This window comes from Syngnathus leptorhynchus, chromosome 7 (assembly GCF_054491065.1).
Source record: "Syngnathus leptorhynchus isolate UIUO chromosome 7, UIUO_Slep, whole genome shotgun sequence".
Taxonomy (NCBI): domain Eukaryota; kingdom Metazoa; phylum Chordata; class Actinopteri; order Syngnathiformes; family Syngnathidae; genus Syngnathus; species Syngnathus leptorhynchus.
In genome coordinates, this window is record NC_141201.1 from 13,151,712 (window position 1) to 13,169,491 (window position 17,780).

Genomic DNA, 17,780 nt, shown 5'->3' on the forward strand with positions numbered 1-17,780 from the left:
TATATAACAAGGTACAACACTGTAAATATGTTTTTAGAAATCTTATTATAACAAGGTACAAGTGTACGTACTGCAATTGTGTGGGCACTCCCTGCCTTCTGCTGACGTGCGGGCAACTTTCGTGCCATAATTCCTCAATTTAGAATTTTTATTTGGTATTCTTGAATATTGTATTAAAAAAAACTTTTTAAAGATCCGGGATGTACTGAAGCTGCGATAAATTAATATATTATATAGCAAGGGATTAGTGTATTTTTACGCTCTTTATTTATGGGCTGATTGGACATTGGATTGGATATTGTGGCCCAATTTTTTTAATGCATATTTTAGTGGTCCATTTATTAAGCAGATAAAGAAAAATCCCCTAATGGGTCGTCAAAATAGTCACGATTTTCTATAATGATCCTTTGGCATGAGCTTTCTTTTTGTGATAACGTGGTGTCTGCTCCCAGTCAACTGATTAGCTGACAGGAGATACTTGCATCTTGTATCTATGAAAAATAGATGAATAATACTCACATATGATGCATATACTATATTCGTCTCTCAGTTGTGACTGTAATTATCCTACTCTACAATATCGTGCTGTATTTGAATACACAAATATTACTTCAAAAGGGGATAGATATTAGACCAGTTAGTGGCTCTTAGTTCAAATTACTATGTCCAATGTAATTTGGTAACGATATTTTAAATATTTAAAAACTACTCTGTATTGTTTCTATTTCACATGTTCCCATGTTTTCTTTGCTCATATGTGAAGTCTAACCTCCTTTGTGCTGGCCAAAAGGAATCAGTGGAAGAGGACTTTGTAGCACTACTTCAGTCATCTCATGCTGCTTCTAAGCAGTCCCAGGTCTGATCTGCACGATACCTGAGTTGATAGCTCCATACAAAAATCACAATCACTGTTCAGTGCTGTGTTACAGTCACCCGTTTTGCCTGCTGGGTGTAATTTTTCCGAGTCACCTTTTTGTTGTCAATAATCATGCCTAGGTAATAGGGGACATATTGTGGAAAATTTGCATTTCAATTTCTTACTAACAAACAGCACTGCTTCTGACGTGCCTCCTCACTCATGAAATTTGAAACAAACAACACTTTTTTTTTTTTTTTTGCATTTTGACAGAAGAATGTTGAACATTTTATTTTATTTTACACTGTGAAAATCATTCGTAATGATGTGTCTCCTTCTGAAAGATCTTTGCTTATTTTTTCATTGTGTTTTTGCCCATTGATAATTGATGGATGGAGGTGTGTTGATGTGCTTTCCACACTTATAGATATGACTTTGAAGGAGCATGTATTGCTCAATGGACTTTCTTCAGTCTATTTTCCACTGCATGATCCACCTTCTGTTCGGGCTGGTGTGGAACTGGAAAGACACCAGGCTGACTTTGTCATCTCCATGATGCCTTGGTCACTTATTGTCTCTTTGTCACTTAGGTAAAGACGGAGGAGCAGATAGCAGCAGAGAAGGCTTGGTATGGCTCTGAGAAGGTCTGGCTGGTCCATAAGGAGGGCTTTTCCCTGGGTGAGTTTGCATGTCTTGGTTTGAACCATTACAAGATAATCCTGATTCATGACATCCTCCTACTCGTGGGTCGCAATGACGGCGCGTAAGCAGCTGGGCTCCATGTGGTACTATGAAATAACAGTCATTTTCCACAAGCCTTTGTGAAAGACTTGGATTATTGAGACATCGCCATAATGTCTGAACTACAAGACGCCATTTTTTTCCCCTCACCCTTGAACCCACGGCTTTGAATGTGACGTGATTATGGATTTTTATTAACAAGCTTCATGTCACACATTTACTGATAGTCTCGTCACATCCGACCACTGAAATGACCGAAAATGTCACAGGAAACCAATGAATCTGTCTGAGGTGGTGCTCGTCTTATCAGTGGTTGTGTGGGTCAGTGGGCATCTTGGATGATGAGTGGCGGGAAATCTTTTAGAAAAACTGTCTTCATGTGAGCAAACGGGAACTTTCAAGATTCTGGAGTCAAGGAGATTCAAGAATTTTTATTGGCCATGTTTGAACATGCCAAACAAGGAATTTGACTTTGGTACATCTCAGCCTCTGTTCAAAATTTAGGCGACTAACAACACTCAGGACATGTGCGAAAATTGACAAATATTCTCAAACATCCCCTGATCTTAAACTCCCAGGAGGGCAAGGGAAAAACTCAAAACTCCTACTAGGGGAAATGAGAAACCTTGAGAAGAGACCACAAGATGGGAGGATCCCTCTTCCAGGATGACCAGGCTGCAATGGATGCAGAGTGGACACATAGTACACATTATACAGACAATTCAAAATAAAGCATCAAGAGCAGGATGCTATTGCACAGCAATGTCTCTGAGACTCTAGGAGTGGTGTGAGTTCAGAGCGACAGCCTGGGGGAAGAAGCTGTCTCTGTGTCTGCTTGTTTTGGCGTACACTGCTCTTTAACGCCTTCCGGAGGGGAGTAGTTCAAACAGACTGCAACCTGGGTGAGAAGGGTCTGTTGCGAGATTCATTGCATGTTTCCTGGTCCTGGACAGGTACAAGTCCTGGATAGATGGGAGGTTGATTCCAATTATCTTTTCTGCAGTCCTTATTGTCCGTTGCAGTCTGTGCTTGTCCTGTTTGGTGGCCGATCCAAACCAGACAGTGTGGAGGTGCACAGGATAGACTGGATGATGGCAGTGTAGAAGGTCTTCAGCATCTCCTGTGGCAGGTTAAACTTCCTTAGCTGTCTCAGACAGTACAGCTTTTGCTGGGCCTTCTTCCGGACGGAGTCTATGTGGCTGACGTTTCGCCAGTAGATACTGATGGGTTTAGTGCACAGGAGGAGGACGGTAAAGATAATGCTCAATTAATTTTTGGAAGTCTACGATGTAACTAGATGTGTACAGCATTGTTTGGACAAAAGTATTTCTGGGTGTTTAAGGTTATGATTATGTATTTAGGGGTGCCTCATGAAGTGATCAAATGTTACTACTGAAAAATCCAATATGGAAAAAAAATGATAAAATGTTGATATGATTTAATGATTGTTTTAAGGCTCTTAGAGATGAAAGGGTATGAACAAAGCTTATTACAGTCATCAATATTATCACATTATTGTGTAATACATTTTAGGTGCATATACTAGTTACATGCATTTATAATGTACAGTATGTCGAAGCTGTATTTAGCATTGGTCTACAATCTTTGCATATTAGTCATGTAAACAGCAGCAATAAAAATAAATGATCATGTGTGATAAACTGAATTGTACTTACACCATGCCTTGCTTAATGGCTTTTTTTTGCCCCCCTTTGTTGTCTGTGTACAGTCCAATTCTCTTGGATTAATTTTAAATATGCAGTCTTATACGGTTCTGCCACAGTCATATTTTCTGGTGAAAACAATCTCAGTATTACCTGGTTACGGTTAATAACTTCTCCTTCTCCTGCTTCTCCTTATGATGCTTCTACTGCTCCTCCTTCTCCTCTTCTTTTTCTTCTCCTTCCCCAATTTCTTTTCATTTCATTATCATGTAGTTCCCTGCCTGTTGGTAAAATCTCAAGTGTATATATGACTGAAACAAATGTATGCTGGCTCATGTGAAACTATTGTCGTCTTTGCTCTATGCGCAGCAATGGTGGTAAAAACTGAGCCAGGGTCCCTGCAAGAAGGCAAGGTGAAAATCAAACTCGAGCATGATGGGACAATACTTGATGTGGATGAGGATGATATTGAAAAGGTGAGTGAAAGAATCAAGGAGAAAAATAAATGACTCATTAAACAGACATGTTTTGACATGACTTTGTTTGAAGGGAGATATGCTTCAATCATGCACTTACTCTTAAAGCACCCACCCATACTCTATAAAATATTTATGTTTGGGGTAAGTACTTCAGAAGTATGTGGAGAATGATTTCACGATTTCTTTGCATCCACTGACAAACCAAATTTCGACTTCCGAACTAGTGCCCCACGGAAACGGAAACTATGGTACTCAACATAATCGCAAAGGTGGTGTAACAAAAAATTGTACACGCATTTCTGGACGAAATGTAAACTTTTCCAAAATGATATTTTTTTGTGTAGCTTGTTGCACAGCCATGGATCGAGATATTTATTTTCTGACTTAACCTGCTTGTTTCAGGCCAACCCTCCATCATACGATCGGTCCGAGGATCTGGCTTTGCTGCTCTATCTCAATGAATCCAGTGTGATGCATTGCTTGCGGCAACGCTATGGAGGAAACCTCATCCACTCCTATGCTGGACCCAACATGGTGGTCATTAACCCTATCAGTACAGCCTCCATGTATTCAGAAAAGGTAACTGGCAAATATATCTCAAACATAGACTACAGTAATCACCAAAGAAATTAAGAGGTGAATGGGCTGCATTTGTTTCGTTTTTTTCAAAATGCAGGGCTATTAAATTAATTAATAAACAAGGCCGCCGTTTAAAAAATGACACGTTATAAATGTCAAATGTTATGGGCTGTCAAAGTTAAAAAACAAAAAGTCGGAGATTAATTACAAAATTTCAAAGCCCTGAAAAAATGTAACTCATTTAACATGGTTAGATTTACTTTCTGTGGCAACCTATAACCATTGCTCGTGTTTGCAGTCAAACTTAGAGGAGTCACTTGCGCAAAGGACGATACCTGTAGGTAGTTGTATACCTGTGGGTAGTCCATTTTACTCTTGTTTTTCGTTCATTACAACTTAAAACTGTTCAGCTCATACCTACTCAAGAAAAAAATCTAATTTTCAAAATAAAATTCTCAAATTAATAGTTTCTAGATGTTTTTAATGATTTGTAATTTGACTATTGGTAGATTTTACTTTTCATTGACAACAAATTTTAAAGTACTACAGGGCAAACCCAAATTCCCACAAATCCTTTATAAATGGGGGTTTCAGACTTGCAGGAGTCAGCAATACCATTCAAAATTCCCGCAGAAATTTAATATTTATACTGCAATATATGAGCTGTTTAAGGCAGTAAATCAGTTACATGGCCTCAGAGATTTACTCAGTGCTGTCAAATTTAGGCAACTGTAAAATGTCATATAGTACTGATACTATCTCCTCCTCCATCAGGTGATGCACATGTTTAAAGGGTGTCGGCGTGAGGACTCGGCTCCTCATATCTACTCTGTGGCCCAGTCGGCCTACCGTAATCTTCTCACCACAAGGCAGGACCAGTCGATTGTACTACTTGGAAAGTCTGGCAGTGGCAAAACCACCAACTGCCAGCACCTTGTCCAGTATTTGGTCTCTATTGCTGGCAGCACAGGCAAAATCATCTCTGGTAAGTATTAATTGTACTTTTTAAAGTGGTAGTCAACTCAGATTTTTTTTTTTTTTTGTAATGACATTGTCTGTTTCGTTTCTAGAATATGAATTAAACAGGCAAAATCCACCTGTTTTTACCCATCTCAAGGGGTGGCCATTTTGCCACTTGCTGTAATCACAGTTGTCAGGTCTCAGTTCACAGGTTACGGTTCATCGATTTTGTGAAGCTGAGCCGTGAACTCATATTCCACAAATGTAATATTAATCAGAATGCCATTTTTAGACTAGTGGGGGCACCTACAACATATTATTGTGAAGAAAATTTGGGGGTTGACTTCCCCTGTAATGAAAACTATAGTCATATTTTCAAGAGCACAAAGCACAATTCCTGGAATTTCCGGACTACAAAGTGCACCTAATTTAAAGATACAACAGTTAGATTCAGCTGTAGAAATACATGTATAGTAGAACCCTGGAACTTGACGCTAATTCATTCCAGAAGAAGCCTTGAGACGTGAAGCAGTCGAGTTCCGAAGCAAGTAGCAATTTTGTCAAAAACAGTACTTAAAACCTAAATAAAACAATGAAAATACAATATAGCTAAAGCTTGGAGCACAGTCTTACATAATCCATATGTGGGGCTTGACACATTGGACATTTAAAAGACAATACATATTTTGTTTACAAAAGTCGCGTGAGTCAGGACTGATTCCCAAGCCTCGTTCGAAAGCAGAGGCAAACATTTTTGGGTCATTTCGACATTTTGGTTCAAACTCCGAATATATCAGGCACCAAGGCGATCGAGGTCTGGGGTTCTACTGTACATACAATGGCCATTTTGCTTCATTAGCCGCAGGTCGCGATGTTATTGCAGCAGTCAATTGAGCCTTTTCTGTTGCCTGTCCTTGCTTATGGAATGACCTCCACATACATGTTCGACAACAACCCCCCCCCCCCCGGCCATTTTTAAAACTCTTTTGAAGACCCATTTTTATTCTTTGAATCTTTGGATTTTGACTAACTTTCGAGTGTTACTGTTATGCTGCTGTATATTAATTTGTGTATCAATTTTTTGTTTTCACTCTTTGTTGTTGTCCCATTGCTGTATGTATAGTGTTTTGTTCCAGCTGTAGCTGTTGTGCTATATACAGTAAGTGAAGCTGTATTGTATTTTATTGATGTTAAAAATGTACATTTCTCTCCATATCACTCAGCGGAGAAGTGGCAAGCAGTCTACACAATCCTTGAGGCTTTCGGTAACACTTACACTTCAATGAACGCCAATGCCAGTCGTTTCTCACATGTAGTGTCACTTGACTTTGATCAAGCTGGACTGGTGGCATCTGCATCTATTCAGGTAACACAGAATACTCATTACACTCTGATCTACTGTGCTGTTTAATTTTGCAAAATCTGTTAAAGAACAGTGGCTTCTCCTGTTTTCTAATTCTGCTTAGACAATGTTGCTGGAGAAAATGAGGGTGAGCAGACGACCGGACAATGAGTCAACCTTCAACGTTTTCTATTATATGATGGCTGGGGCTGACAGCACCCTGAGGTGACTGTACTAGTATCTTAGTTGTCAAAATATATTCGGGACTATATACCGTATTTTACGGACTATAAGTCGCATTTTTTTCCCCATAGTTTTGGTGGCAGGGGACTTATACTCAGGAGCGACTTATATGTGTAATTATTCACAAATTTTTACTTGATCATTAACACATTACTGACTTACTAGTATAGTTGATCACCGCATGAGGGCGCACTATGGCTGTGGAATAATTGGAGCCTCACTGACAATGAGTTCCATTCACTGACTTCCGGAGTCAGGAGATTTTATGATTTGGAGTGACACAGATGGTTCGATAAACTTATTTATGTTATAGTTATTCGATATATGGTTTATTTAGAGTAGCAATGTCTGTTAGATTTCAGTAGTTTCCAATTGTCTAGTATGGCTATGAAGGCAGCAGGGGGGGGCGCTTGTTTATAGCACTGTGTTGATAGATCTGTGGAATAATTGGAGCCGCAACTGACGACAAGGCTGACGTCAACAACGTTTTTTTTTAATTGACACAGCGGATGAAGATTCCGATGGATTTAATGATTTGGAGTGACACGGATGGTCTGTTAAAATTTTTGTTCATATTACATTTATTTGATATATCTAGTCTGACGTCAACAGCTGTGTTTTTTTTTTTTTTAAGTGACACAAGATGAAGATTCCGATGGATTTAATGATTTGGAGTGACACGGCTGGTTTGATAAAATTGTCAGCGCCGTTGTCTACATAAAGGATGAACAATTCGATTGATGGATTTAATGATTTGAAGTGATACAGATGGTTTGATAAAATTGTGGTCTGTATTATAGTTATTTGATATATATAGTTTAGATATCGCTATATGGGCCTGTAGAATAATTTGAATTGCAACTGAGGACGAGTCAGATGTCAGCAGCGCACCGCACATGCGCCGTTGTTTACATAAAGGACGAAGAATTCGATCGATAGATTCATTGATTTGGAGTGACACAGATGGTTTGATAAAATTGTTGTTTATATTATAGTTATTTGATATATAGTTTATATATCGTTATATGGGCCTGTGGAATAATTTGAACTGCAACTGACGACAAGTCTGACGTCAGCGGCGCGCCGCACACGCAGCGTTGTTTACAGAAAGGATGAAGAATTCGATCGATGGATTCAATGATTTGGAGTGACACAGATGGTTTGATGGTTTATTTATGTAATAGTGATTTGAATAACTGTTAATGTTACATCAGGCCCGTTCTCAGCTCCTCGTTTGTGTTTGTCACGTTAGCATACTGTATTGTTTAGCCTGTTTTTGGTGGTTAATGTCTGTACTTGGTGTTGGATTTTGTCGAATAAATTTCCCCCAAAAGGCAACTTAAACTCCGGTGCGACTCATATATATTTTTTTCCCCTTTATTGTGCGTTTTATGGCTGATGCGACTTGTTCTCCGGAGGGACTTCTAGTCCGAAAAATACGGTACTTCCAGTTCTCTTGAGTGGGTTGAGTGACCATAAGAAGTCCATGGCTTTTCATCATTGTAATTGTTTTTAATTTTATGTTCTATATGGCCTGGGAGTGTAATACCAATTAATACAAATAATGTATTTTATTCTTACTTACAGTAATTACTGTAGGTTAGTAAAAGATTATGGCTCATTCCGACGTGCGTACAAAGTTACTTTGTTTCTCTCATGGATCATTGAAACAGTTAATGTACATATCATGGCAGACTTTTTAAATTACAGCCGTTATTAGACAAGCATGTGTCAGAAATGTTTTACTCAGGATGTTACCAGTGACATTGAAACAGCCTCTCAAATACAAATTGCAATTGTGGTTTTTATAGTGCAATTAGTCAAACTGTGATAACTTAATACTGTTACTCAGTGTCCGCCCTGAGACTGGAAGGTAGTGGGTTCAAACCCCGGCCGGGTCGGGTCATACCAAAGACTATAAAAATGGAACCCATTGCCTCCCTGCTTGGCACTCAGCATTAAGGGTTGGAATTGGGGGGTTAGATCACCAAATGATTCCCGAGCGCGACACCGCTGCTGCTCACTGCTTCCCTCTCCCCCAGGGGATGGATAAAAATCACATGGGGATGGGTTAAATGCAAAGGACAAATTTCACCACACCCAGATTTGTGTGTGACGATGATCATTAGTCAAAGTCCGCCAAAATCCATCGGAATATTCATTCTCTGTGTCCCAAAAAACAACAGCTGTCAATTCTGGACCTACGTGCGCTGCTGACGTCAGCCTCGTCGTCAGCCTCGTCGTCAGCCTCGTCGTCAGTTGCGGTCCCAATTATTCCACAGATCTCGTATATAACTATATTGTAGCTTTACCAAAGTACCAGGCAAGACGTGAGTTTGGTAACCGGCTGTTTATTTCACGAATCAAGAGCTCAACATATGAGCCAACACACGCATGCGCGCTGGATCGCTCTTCTCGTCCGTCCTGTGTGGTCATGACTGCGGGAGGAGCACTTGCTCGCCTGAGTTTCCCCAGAAAGTACAGGCGGCGCTGAGCTTTCTTCGCCAGCGACGCAGCGTTGGTGGTCCAGGAGAGGTCCTCACTGATGTGCACCTCCAGGAATCTGGTGCTGCTCACTCTCTCCACCACAACACCGTCGACGGTCAGCAGCAGGTGGTGGGTGTGACCCTTCCGGAAGTCAATGATAATCTCCTTGGTCTTATTGACGTTCAGCAGAAGGTTGTTGTCCCTGCACCATGCGGCCAAAAGGTCGACCTCCGATCTGTAGTGAGTCTCATCGCCACCAGTGAGCAGACCCACCACAGTCGTGTCGTCGGCATATTTCAGCACGCGGTTGCTGCTGTAGGTCGCAGTGCAGTCATGCGTCAGCAGGGTGAAGAGCAGCGGACTTGAGGGGCCCCCGTGCTCAGCGTGATGCTGCCGGAGACATTGTCGCCCACACGCACTACTTGAGGCCTCTGACAGAGGAAGTCCAGTAGCCAGTTGCAAAGGGAGGTACTGAGGCCCAGCTTGTCGAGTTTGCAAATGAGACGCTCTGGAACAATGGTGTTGAATGCAGAACTGAAGTCCACAAACACCAATCTCACATGCGAGTCCCTGTTCTCCAGGTGGGTGAGGGCAGAGCAGATGGCATCCTCAGAGGACCGATTGGGTCGGAAGGCAAACTGGAAGGGGTCCACGGTGGGGAGAAGAACAGATCTGACGTGCGCCAAGACAAGCCTCTCAAAGCACTTCATGACGATGGGGGTCAGTTCCACAGGGCGGTAGTCATTGATGCAGGAAGGAGCAGGATTTTTCGGCACAGGTATGATGGTGGCTGCCTTGAAGCATGACGGGACGACGGCCTGCTGCAGGGAAATGTTAAAGATGTCTGTGAAGACATCCATGAGCTCCTCAGCGCAGTCCTTCCGGATGTTGTCCGGGCCCGCCGCCTTACGGGTGTTGATAGCAGCAAGCGTCCTCCTCATGCTTACGGCAGAGAGGCACAGGGGCTGCTCGTCCGGACGGGGAGGGGTCTTCAGCGGGCAAGTGTCGTTCTGTGCGTCGAAGCGAGCAAAGAAGCGGTTCAGTTCGTTGAGCAGAGGGACGTCGCCCTCACATCTCTGCAGCTACGGCTTGTAGTCCGTGATGGTCTGAATGCCTCGGCACAGGCCCCGAGCATCCCCGCTGTCCTTGAAGTGGGCAGTAATCTTGGAAGAGAACGCCTTTTTCGCGTCTTTAATGCCCCGGGAAAGTTTCGCCCTAGCTGATCTCACGCCCGCTTCATCCCCAGCCCTGTAGGCTTTGTCTCTGGCCCTCAGCAGCCCGAGGACGTTGAAGTTGTCAGTCTCTGTCTGTACGCGGGGGTAAGCAGAACGGTGACGTGGTCAGAAAGTCCGATGTTGGGGAGGGGGGTGGCCTTGAAAGCTCCTTTATGTGCAGTGTAGACCAAGTCCAGGAAGCTGCCACCACGCGTTGGAAAAGTTACATGCTGGTGAAGCTTTGGAAAGACAGACTTCAGGTCAGCATGATTAAAATCACCAGCGAAGATGATGAGACCGTCAGGGTGCGCCGTCTGCTGATCACTGACATCCTGATACAGGTCATTAAGACTTAACATTAGGACTTTACAGTTGCTTTGGTCTACATCTTTGTTTTTTTTGTTTCTTTTGTTCCATTTTTTCTTAAAGAACAAATCCAAGTACCGTAATTTTCGGACTATAAGTCGTGGTTTTTGTCATAGTTTGGGTGTGGGGGGGGGGGGGGTGACTTATACTCAGGAGCGACTTATATGTGATTTTTTTCACAAATTTTCAAAATTCAAAAATCCGCGATGTAGTGAAACCGCGATAAACGGACCGCAATGTAGCAAGGGATTACTTTCATTTGAACCGCAAGTGACGTCACCCGTGCCGGTTGTTTACATAAAGGCAAAGGATTCGATCACGGGATGACGAAGATGTCTACCGGCATCATTAGCGGCTTTGTTTGTAAGTGTTGGGTCTGAATATGATCAGACATTAAATCACATGCTGGAACGAAGAGGAGAAGACAACCAGGATGAGTTTACTCGCGAGGAGAACGATAGAGAAAGGAAGCTCAGTTACAATCTCCACCAGTTCTGAGTTCCTCCTCCACGTGCTCCTCTTTTTAATGTCTTGGTTGCCCTGGTTACAGAGACGTTGCTACACTAAAGGGAGGGGAGATAGTGGCTGTAGCAACGCTGATTAGCTAAGGAATGTAGTGTAGTGTGATCTAGCACTCGTCGGCCCTCGACCCCCGCATTGGGACTGCAGAGTCTGCTTTCTTCCCCCAACCAGTTGTCCTCTCCATGAGTGGCCGACTCCTCCTCGACTGTGATCAGATAACTTGAGGCACGTTGAATGTCGCTTACCTGTGGAACAATGCAACTAAACCCTTGCTAAGTTTATCTTCTTAGTAAACTAACACAACACATAATAATAATAATATCTAGCCCTACTTAAACATTTCAACACATATTAAGTAAATGTAAGGTAACTGGTATACAGTTCCTTAAACGAACATTGAGTAAATATGGGATAACTTTAATGTGACTTCTTCAAACTGTATATAACCAATTTTGATCATCTACAATCTATGAATCAAAGCTACAGTTAACTAAAAGGAATGAAGTCCCTAAACAAAGAACATCTCGCAAGCAAAGAAGACCTGCTCATTGTCATTGAAGGCCTCTTACAAAACAAACACAAAAGGACAGGAAGGAACCATAAAGCTGACGGGGATCAATAGACTTTCTTCAAACTAAATACAAAGTATTTAGTTTAAAGGAGAGTCGTAAACTCGTAAAACATAAGCCCCCCTGGTCTGGCAGGCCAAGGCTTTCCCGAGGTTACTCCAACAGTAAGTGACACAGAGGACGAAGACTTTGAAGGATTTAATGATTTGGAGTGACACAGAAGGTTTGAAAAACTATTATGGCTTTTACGCACGCCCGGTCCTTCTCGACGGGAGCTCTCTTTCACTTCTGTGAATGGAAATCCGGGGCCAGCGCTCTGCCGGGTGGCTGTCCGGGGACGGTGGATGGGGCTCGGACATGGCTTTTACGCAAGCCCGGTCCTATTTATGGAGCTCTCTTCCACCTCTGTGGCTGGAAGTTCAGTATTTGTTGGCTCGTTGAACTTTTGTTTTGTTAAATAAAGATCCGTTTACCAAACCCACGTCTTTCCTGGTACTTTGTTAACGCCACAATATACTTATATACTAGATCTCTGCAGCGCACGAGCGGCGTTGTTGACATAAAGAACGAGGAATTTGATCGATGGATTTAATGATTTGGAGTGACACAGATGGTTTGATAATATTGTTGTAATATGATAGTTATTTGAAATATACTTTATATATCGTTATATGGGTCTGTAGAATAATTAGAAATGCAACTTACAACGGGTCCGACGTCAGCATATGCGGCGCATACGCGGCGCATACGCGGCATTGTTCACATAAAGCTCGACCGATGGATTCAATGAATTGGAGTGACACAGATGGTTTGATAAACGTGTTATTTATGTAATACTTACTTGAATAACTCTGAATGTCACGTGAGGCCCGTTCTCAGCTCCTCGTTTGTGTTTATGTCACGTTAGCATCCCGTATCGTTTAGCCTGTTGTTGCTGGTTCATGTCACATTTGCCCCAAAAGTTGCGACTTATACTCTGGTGTGACTTAAATATGTTTTTTTCCACTTGATTGTGCATTTCATGGCTGGTGCGACTTTTACTCCAGAGCGACTTATAGTCCAAAAATCACGGTAATTAATTCTTCAACATGCACTTGTCAAGTTCAGTCTCAGTTTTTTCATGAGGTGCTCTGATAGGCACTTCAAAAAAAAAAGTTTCAAAATCTGATACCATGAACATACAGGACCTTGAAAAAGTATTCATACTCTGAACATTTTGACATCATTTCACATTTTGCCACCTCACATCCACAAACCTCGCTGTTCTGAATGAGATTTTACATGATTGACCCACACAGCGTAGTTGTCAAGCAGAACAGTTGAAAATGTTGAATTTTCAAAATTTTTGTCAAAAAAAATCTAAAAATGTGGTATGCAATTGTAAATATAATAATAATTAACTTTATTTATAATTCACTTTACATTTGCGGGTAAATCTCAAAGTGCTACAGAAAACAGGAAAGGTAAAATTTCAGCAGTAAAATAATAGTAATAAAACAGATAGAATACCCTTAAAAAAGAGCAAGCGTATGCTTTCCCAGTAAGATGGTCTAGGAGGGCGTTCCACAGACGGGAAGCAGTGGCCTCGAAGGCCCTGTCCCCCATGGTCTTGAGTCGCGTCCTGGCCAGGAGTGGCCGGTGCTGTTGGCCTGATCGGGTTTGGCCTTTGTGGTGTGAGGAGGTCAGTGAGGTAGATGGGGACATCACCGTGGAGACAGTGATGGGTGTGCAGGAGAATCTTGTATACTATACGGAGGTGAACAAGGAGGCACTGTAGGGTGTGAAGAATGGGGGTGATGTGCTTGTGATTCCGCACCCTCATCAAGACCCTGGCAGCTCTGTTTTAGACATACTGGCACTTTTGAATGCTCCTGCCAGGGATCCCGCTCAGGACTGCGTTACAGTAGTCCAAATTTTATTTACCCCCACTTCGCTTCGAGCACTTTGTTGAGCCACCTTTCCTTGCAACTACAGGTGCAAATCCTTAGGTTGTCTACCAGCTTTGTTAACTTGTTGCCCATTCTTTTATGCAAAGAAATTCAAGCTCAATCTGGGAACAGTCATTTTCAGATCTTGCCACAGATGCTCTAGGACAGGGGTGGGCAAACTGATTTGTGGGCCGAATTGGGTTCTAAATTTCTAATTTCTAATTCTAAACCAGGAGCAAATGGATATCGTGTTTGTGTGAAGTAATATAAAGGACATGTAAAGGTCATTGCATAAAAGGTTTTGGCCTTTAGTAGGTAGCAAAGCATGGATATTCAAAAAAAGCTTTTTGAAAACAAATGCATTTATTAACAGCATGAAAAAAAATATTTCACCAAAAAACAACTATCAGTGATTCTCATTAAATACGTTTCCATCACTTCAGCGCCTGTAGGTCAGATTTATGAAAGATGTTTATCTAATGAGGCGAAATCACATCAAACAGCAAACATTCTGGCCAAATACATCATCTTGAAGGATCAGTGAAAGAATACATCTAAATAAAGTAATAAAGAAATCAAAACGGCAACACAGTGACAGATATCTGAAAAACAGAGCAGAGCTTTAACTCACAAACATGGTGACAGAGGTGAGGAAACGGGAAACACTTCCTTAAAGTCGGCCTTGAGAACTTTAAAAGTTAACATTAGTCGCAAACAGGCATTGAGCCTGTCCTTGAGCATCCTGCATTGTTTCAATCCCTGCTATTTGTACAAATTATTTTCAAAATGTATATTTTTTTTTTACAACAAACTAGAGAAACTCCCCTTAATTTTCAGTGGGAATAGTATTGTTGGTCTCGCTTTTTGCTAGTGCATCATAGTCTGGAGTAAAATTTGTTGTGGTAATTCTTAGGATAGAGCCGAGGTGTTGGTCCATTAACATAGATCTGTGACGGGTAGTGATGGGAATTCCAGTTCTTTTAGGTCAGGCATGTTCAAAGTCCGGCCCGCGGGCCAATTGCGGCCCGTGGTCAAATTTCATCAGGCCCGCAGCCTCTGTGATAAAATCTTTAGTATGTGGCCCGCCGCCATTGTTGACCAGCGCTTTAATACACACGTACCAAAGCTATTTTATATTTATGCCGCAGAAATGTAATCTCGCGCGACCCGGCGTGATTTCACAGCGAGAACATGACTCCAGCTGTCCTGCTATGCGGAGCATGCGCAAGTCAAATGCGGAAATAAACCCGTTGTAAAAAGGGTACGCGCGAACCGGCTGCGTGAACCCTGTGTGAAATGTTCATGAGGCGAAAATAATTTTAAACTCATGTAAATTTAAGGTATTTCATACAGTTTGTTCAATGTTATCGTATTTTATGTATTACTTATAACTCCTGTTTAAAATGTTCATGAGGCGAAAATAATTTTAAACTCATGTAAATTTAAGGTATTTCATACAATTTGTTCAATGTTATCGGACTCTTCAGATATGAATGAAAGGCAGAATTTGTGTTTTTAGAGTTGTTCACATCTGTCTGAGTGGCTTATATTTGGTTATTTTGTCATTTAAAAAATAAAGACAATTGGGAGAATGAAATTTGTTTTATAACAGTGTTTATTTGGATGAAATTGTAGTTAAAAAAATGTCCGAAAAAACTACTGGCCCCCGGGCCCCTTCACTTTATCAAATCTGGCCCTCCTTGCAAAAAGTTTGGACACCCCTGATCTAAGTAGTGGGGAATTAATGCATACCACACTTTTCAGATTCTGTTTTATTTAAAATTTTTAAAACCGTGTATCATTTTCAGTCCACTTCACAATTATGTGTCAGATGTTGTGCTCGAAGGGCCACCAATGTGTACGGTTTCCTGCAGTCCACATTCTTTCAGGAACCTATGTGAAAATTTAACTCACAAAAGATATGGCATACTTTTTCCTCTACAAGTTCCTTTGCTTTCTTTTACAGAACTGAGCTACACTTCAACCATTTGGCTGAGAACAGTACTTTTGGCATCATTCCACAGTCAAAGGTAATTATATCAAACTTCTCCCTGAAAGAATCAGATTTTAAAACCATACATGAATATATGCATGAATATGCTATGAAATATGATATGGTTTGATCTGATCTTACCTTCTGCAGCCTGAGGATAAACAGCGAGCATCCCAGCAGTTTACTAAGCTGCAGGCAGCTATGAAGGTGCTGGGGATTTTGAGTGAAGAGCAGAAAGCTCTCTGGCTTGTCTTGGCAGCCATTTACCACTTGGGGGCTGCGGGAGCAACAAAAGGTTAATAATTTCTTATTTTTGTTGTCTTATTGTTTATGTTGTTACATGTCGCTTGGCACTGAGCTCAAAGCTTTTGGCTGAGTGTAAAGGTATTCATCCTCAAGGAAGACACCGTTGATGTGTTATTAACCTGCTGTTGGTTGGATTCCATAGTAAACCAACAAGACCATACAATTTATACTTTTATCTGCTCAATCTTTTTTTTCTTTAATATAACAAAAAAGCAGGACTGTCGGGTAGTGTTTTTCTAAAACCTATGGAAAAGCGTGGTGGTGGGTTATTGAGAGTCTTGACTACTAATCCATGTTTTTTTTGTGACTGGATTGATGAATACATCAATTATGTTGTCTCTCTAACCTAGTCTCTTTACTTGCATGTTGCATGCTCCACCATATCAAATGCAGATGGAGATGAAGGTAATGGGTGAAAACAACACACACGCTTTTACTGTTTTACTTCAAAACCTTTTTCATTTGCGTTTCTATTCTTATTTCCTTTGTCATGCCTTCCAGGCCTTGAGTCATTTTCATAATTATTACTTATGCTCACCCCTTTTTTTGTCTTCATCTTGTGGCCCTTCCCCTCACCCCCACCTTGTTTGCCTTTTGATATACCCCCCCCCTCCTTTGTTTCTTTTTTTCTCTTCTTTGAGACAAAAGCTCTGACCCGTTCCATGGCCATTTTTTGTTCAACTCATTCCTGTTGATATAACTTTCCATTGTTTGAAAGTTAAGTATTTCACAGTTCAACAGCTTGGACTGAAATATTTCTTACTGGCTTGTTATACAGATTGTGTAACAGTTATTAATTTGTAAAATGTTCTCATTTTCTGTGGAGGACCTTTTCTGCCACAGCTATATATTAATGTGTAAAAGGGAACGCAACAGCAAGTACCTGCCATAGAATTAAAACAAAGACCATATATACACAACGCAGTACTCATATGGTCACATTCCTAAGCAGCACACATTACACCTGTGAGTCTCAAAGTGTGGCACGAGTACGATTCGTGATATACAAGAATCACTTCATTAAATGTTGAAATTTTACATAGTTATGCAATATTTTTAGGGTTAGACAAGTTAACGCTGTGCTACTTTATTGTAATGTTGGTCATGATCATGATTCTTGGAACGGCAAGACTTTTTTGAGTCGGCACTATGTGTAAAACGTTTGAGAAACTCTGCATTACACTTATACTGCTTCATATTTAAATTCCCTTTTGTTTTTCCTATCCTATTTACTTTATAACAAGGAATCAGACCAATTGATTGCGATACTGTATGTCTATGTTCATCATATGCAGACTGAATATCGTATCACTGTGACAGGTAATCCAAGATAGTGTGCTGGAAAATAGGAACAAATATAATATTTTGGAACCCTTAAAATACTCAACTGTGCTACTTGGCACAAAAAGATTCTTTCACGAAAAGTATTCAGTGGGATAGAAAATAATTATGCTGTTTGTTCAATAAATGTAATCGGATTTTCTCATCCTTTTTCATTGTTTGATCAGTGTGTTTTTTTATTTTCTCTTGT

General features: G+C 41.1%; 1 protein-coding gene across 5 annotated transcripts in view; it reads left to right on the forward strand.

The window, feature by feature from the left end:
* The window catches only part of LOC147054823 (unconventional myosin-XVIIIa-like), a 116,745-nt gene that overhangs the window by 6,997 nt on the left and 91,968 nt on the right, over positions 1-17,780 (forward strand). For 4 of the 5 annotated variants that reach the window (XM_085915550.1, XM_085915552.1, XM_085915553.1 and 1 more), the window contains 9 exons: positions 791-856; positions 1,447-1,534; positions 3,631-3,737; positions 4,143-4,319; positions 5,094-5,304; positions 6,503-6,645; positions 6,746-6,846; positions 15,917-15,980; positions 16,094-16,238. In XM_085915550.1, the coding sequence (XP_085771676.1) occupies positions 791-856; positions 1,447-1,534; positions 3,631-3,737; positions 4,143-4,319; positions 5,094-5,304; positions 6,503-6,645; positions 6,746-6,846; positions 15,917-15,980; positions 16,094-16,238 (1,102 nt within the window). The remainder of the gene's footprint in view (positions 1-790; positions 857-1,446; positions 1,535-3,630; positions 3,738-4,142; positions 4,320-5,093; positions 5,305-6,502; positions 6,646-6,745; positions 6,847-15,916; positions 15,981-16,093; positions 16,239-17,780) is intronic. The other variant, XM_085915551.1, reaches the window with a different exon arrangement.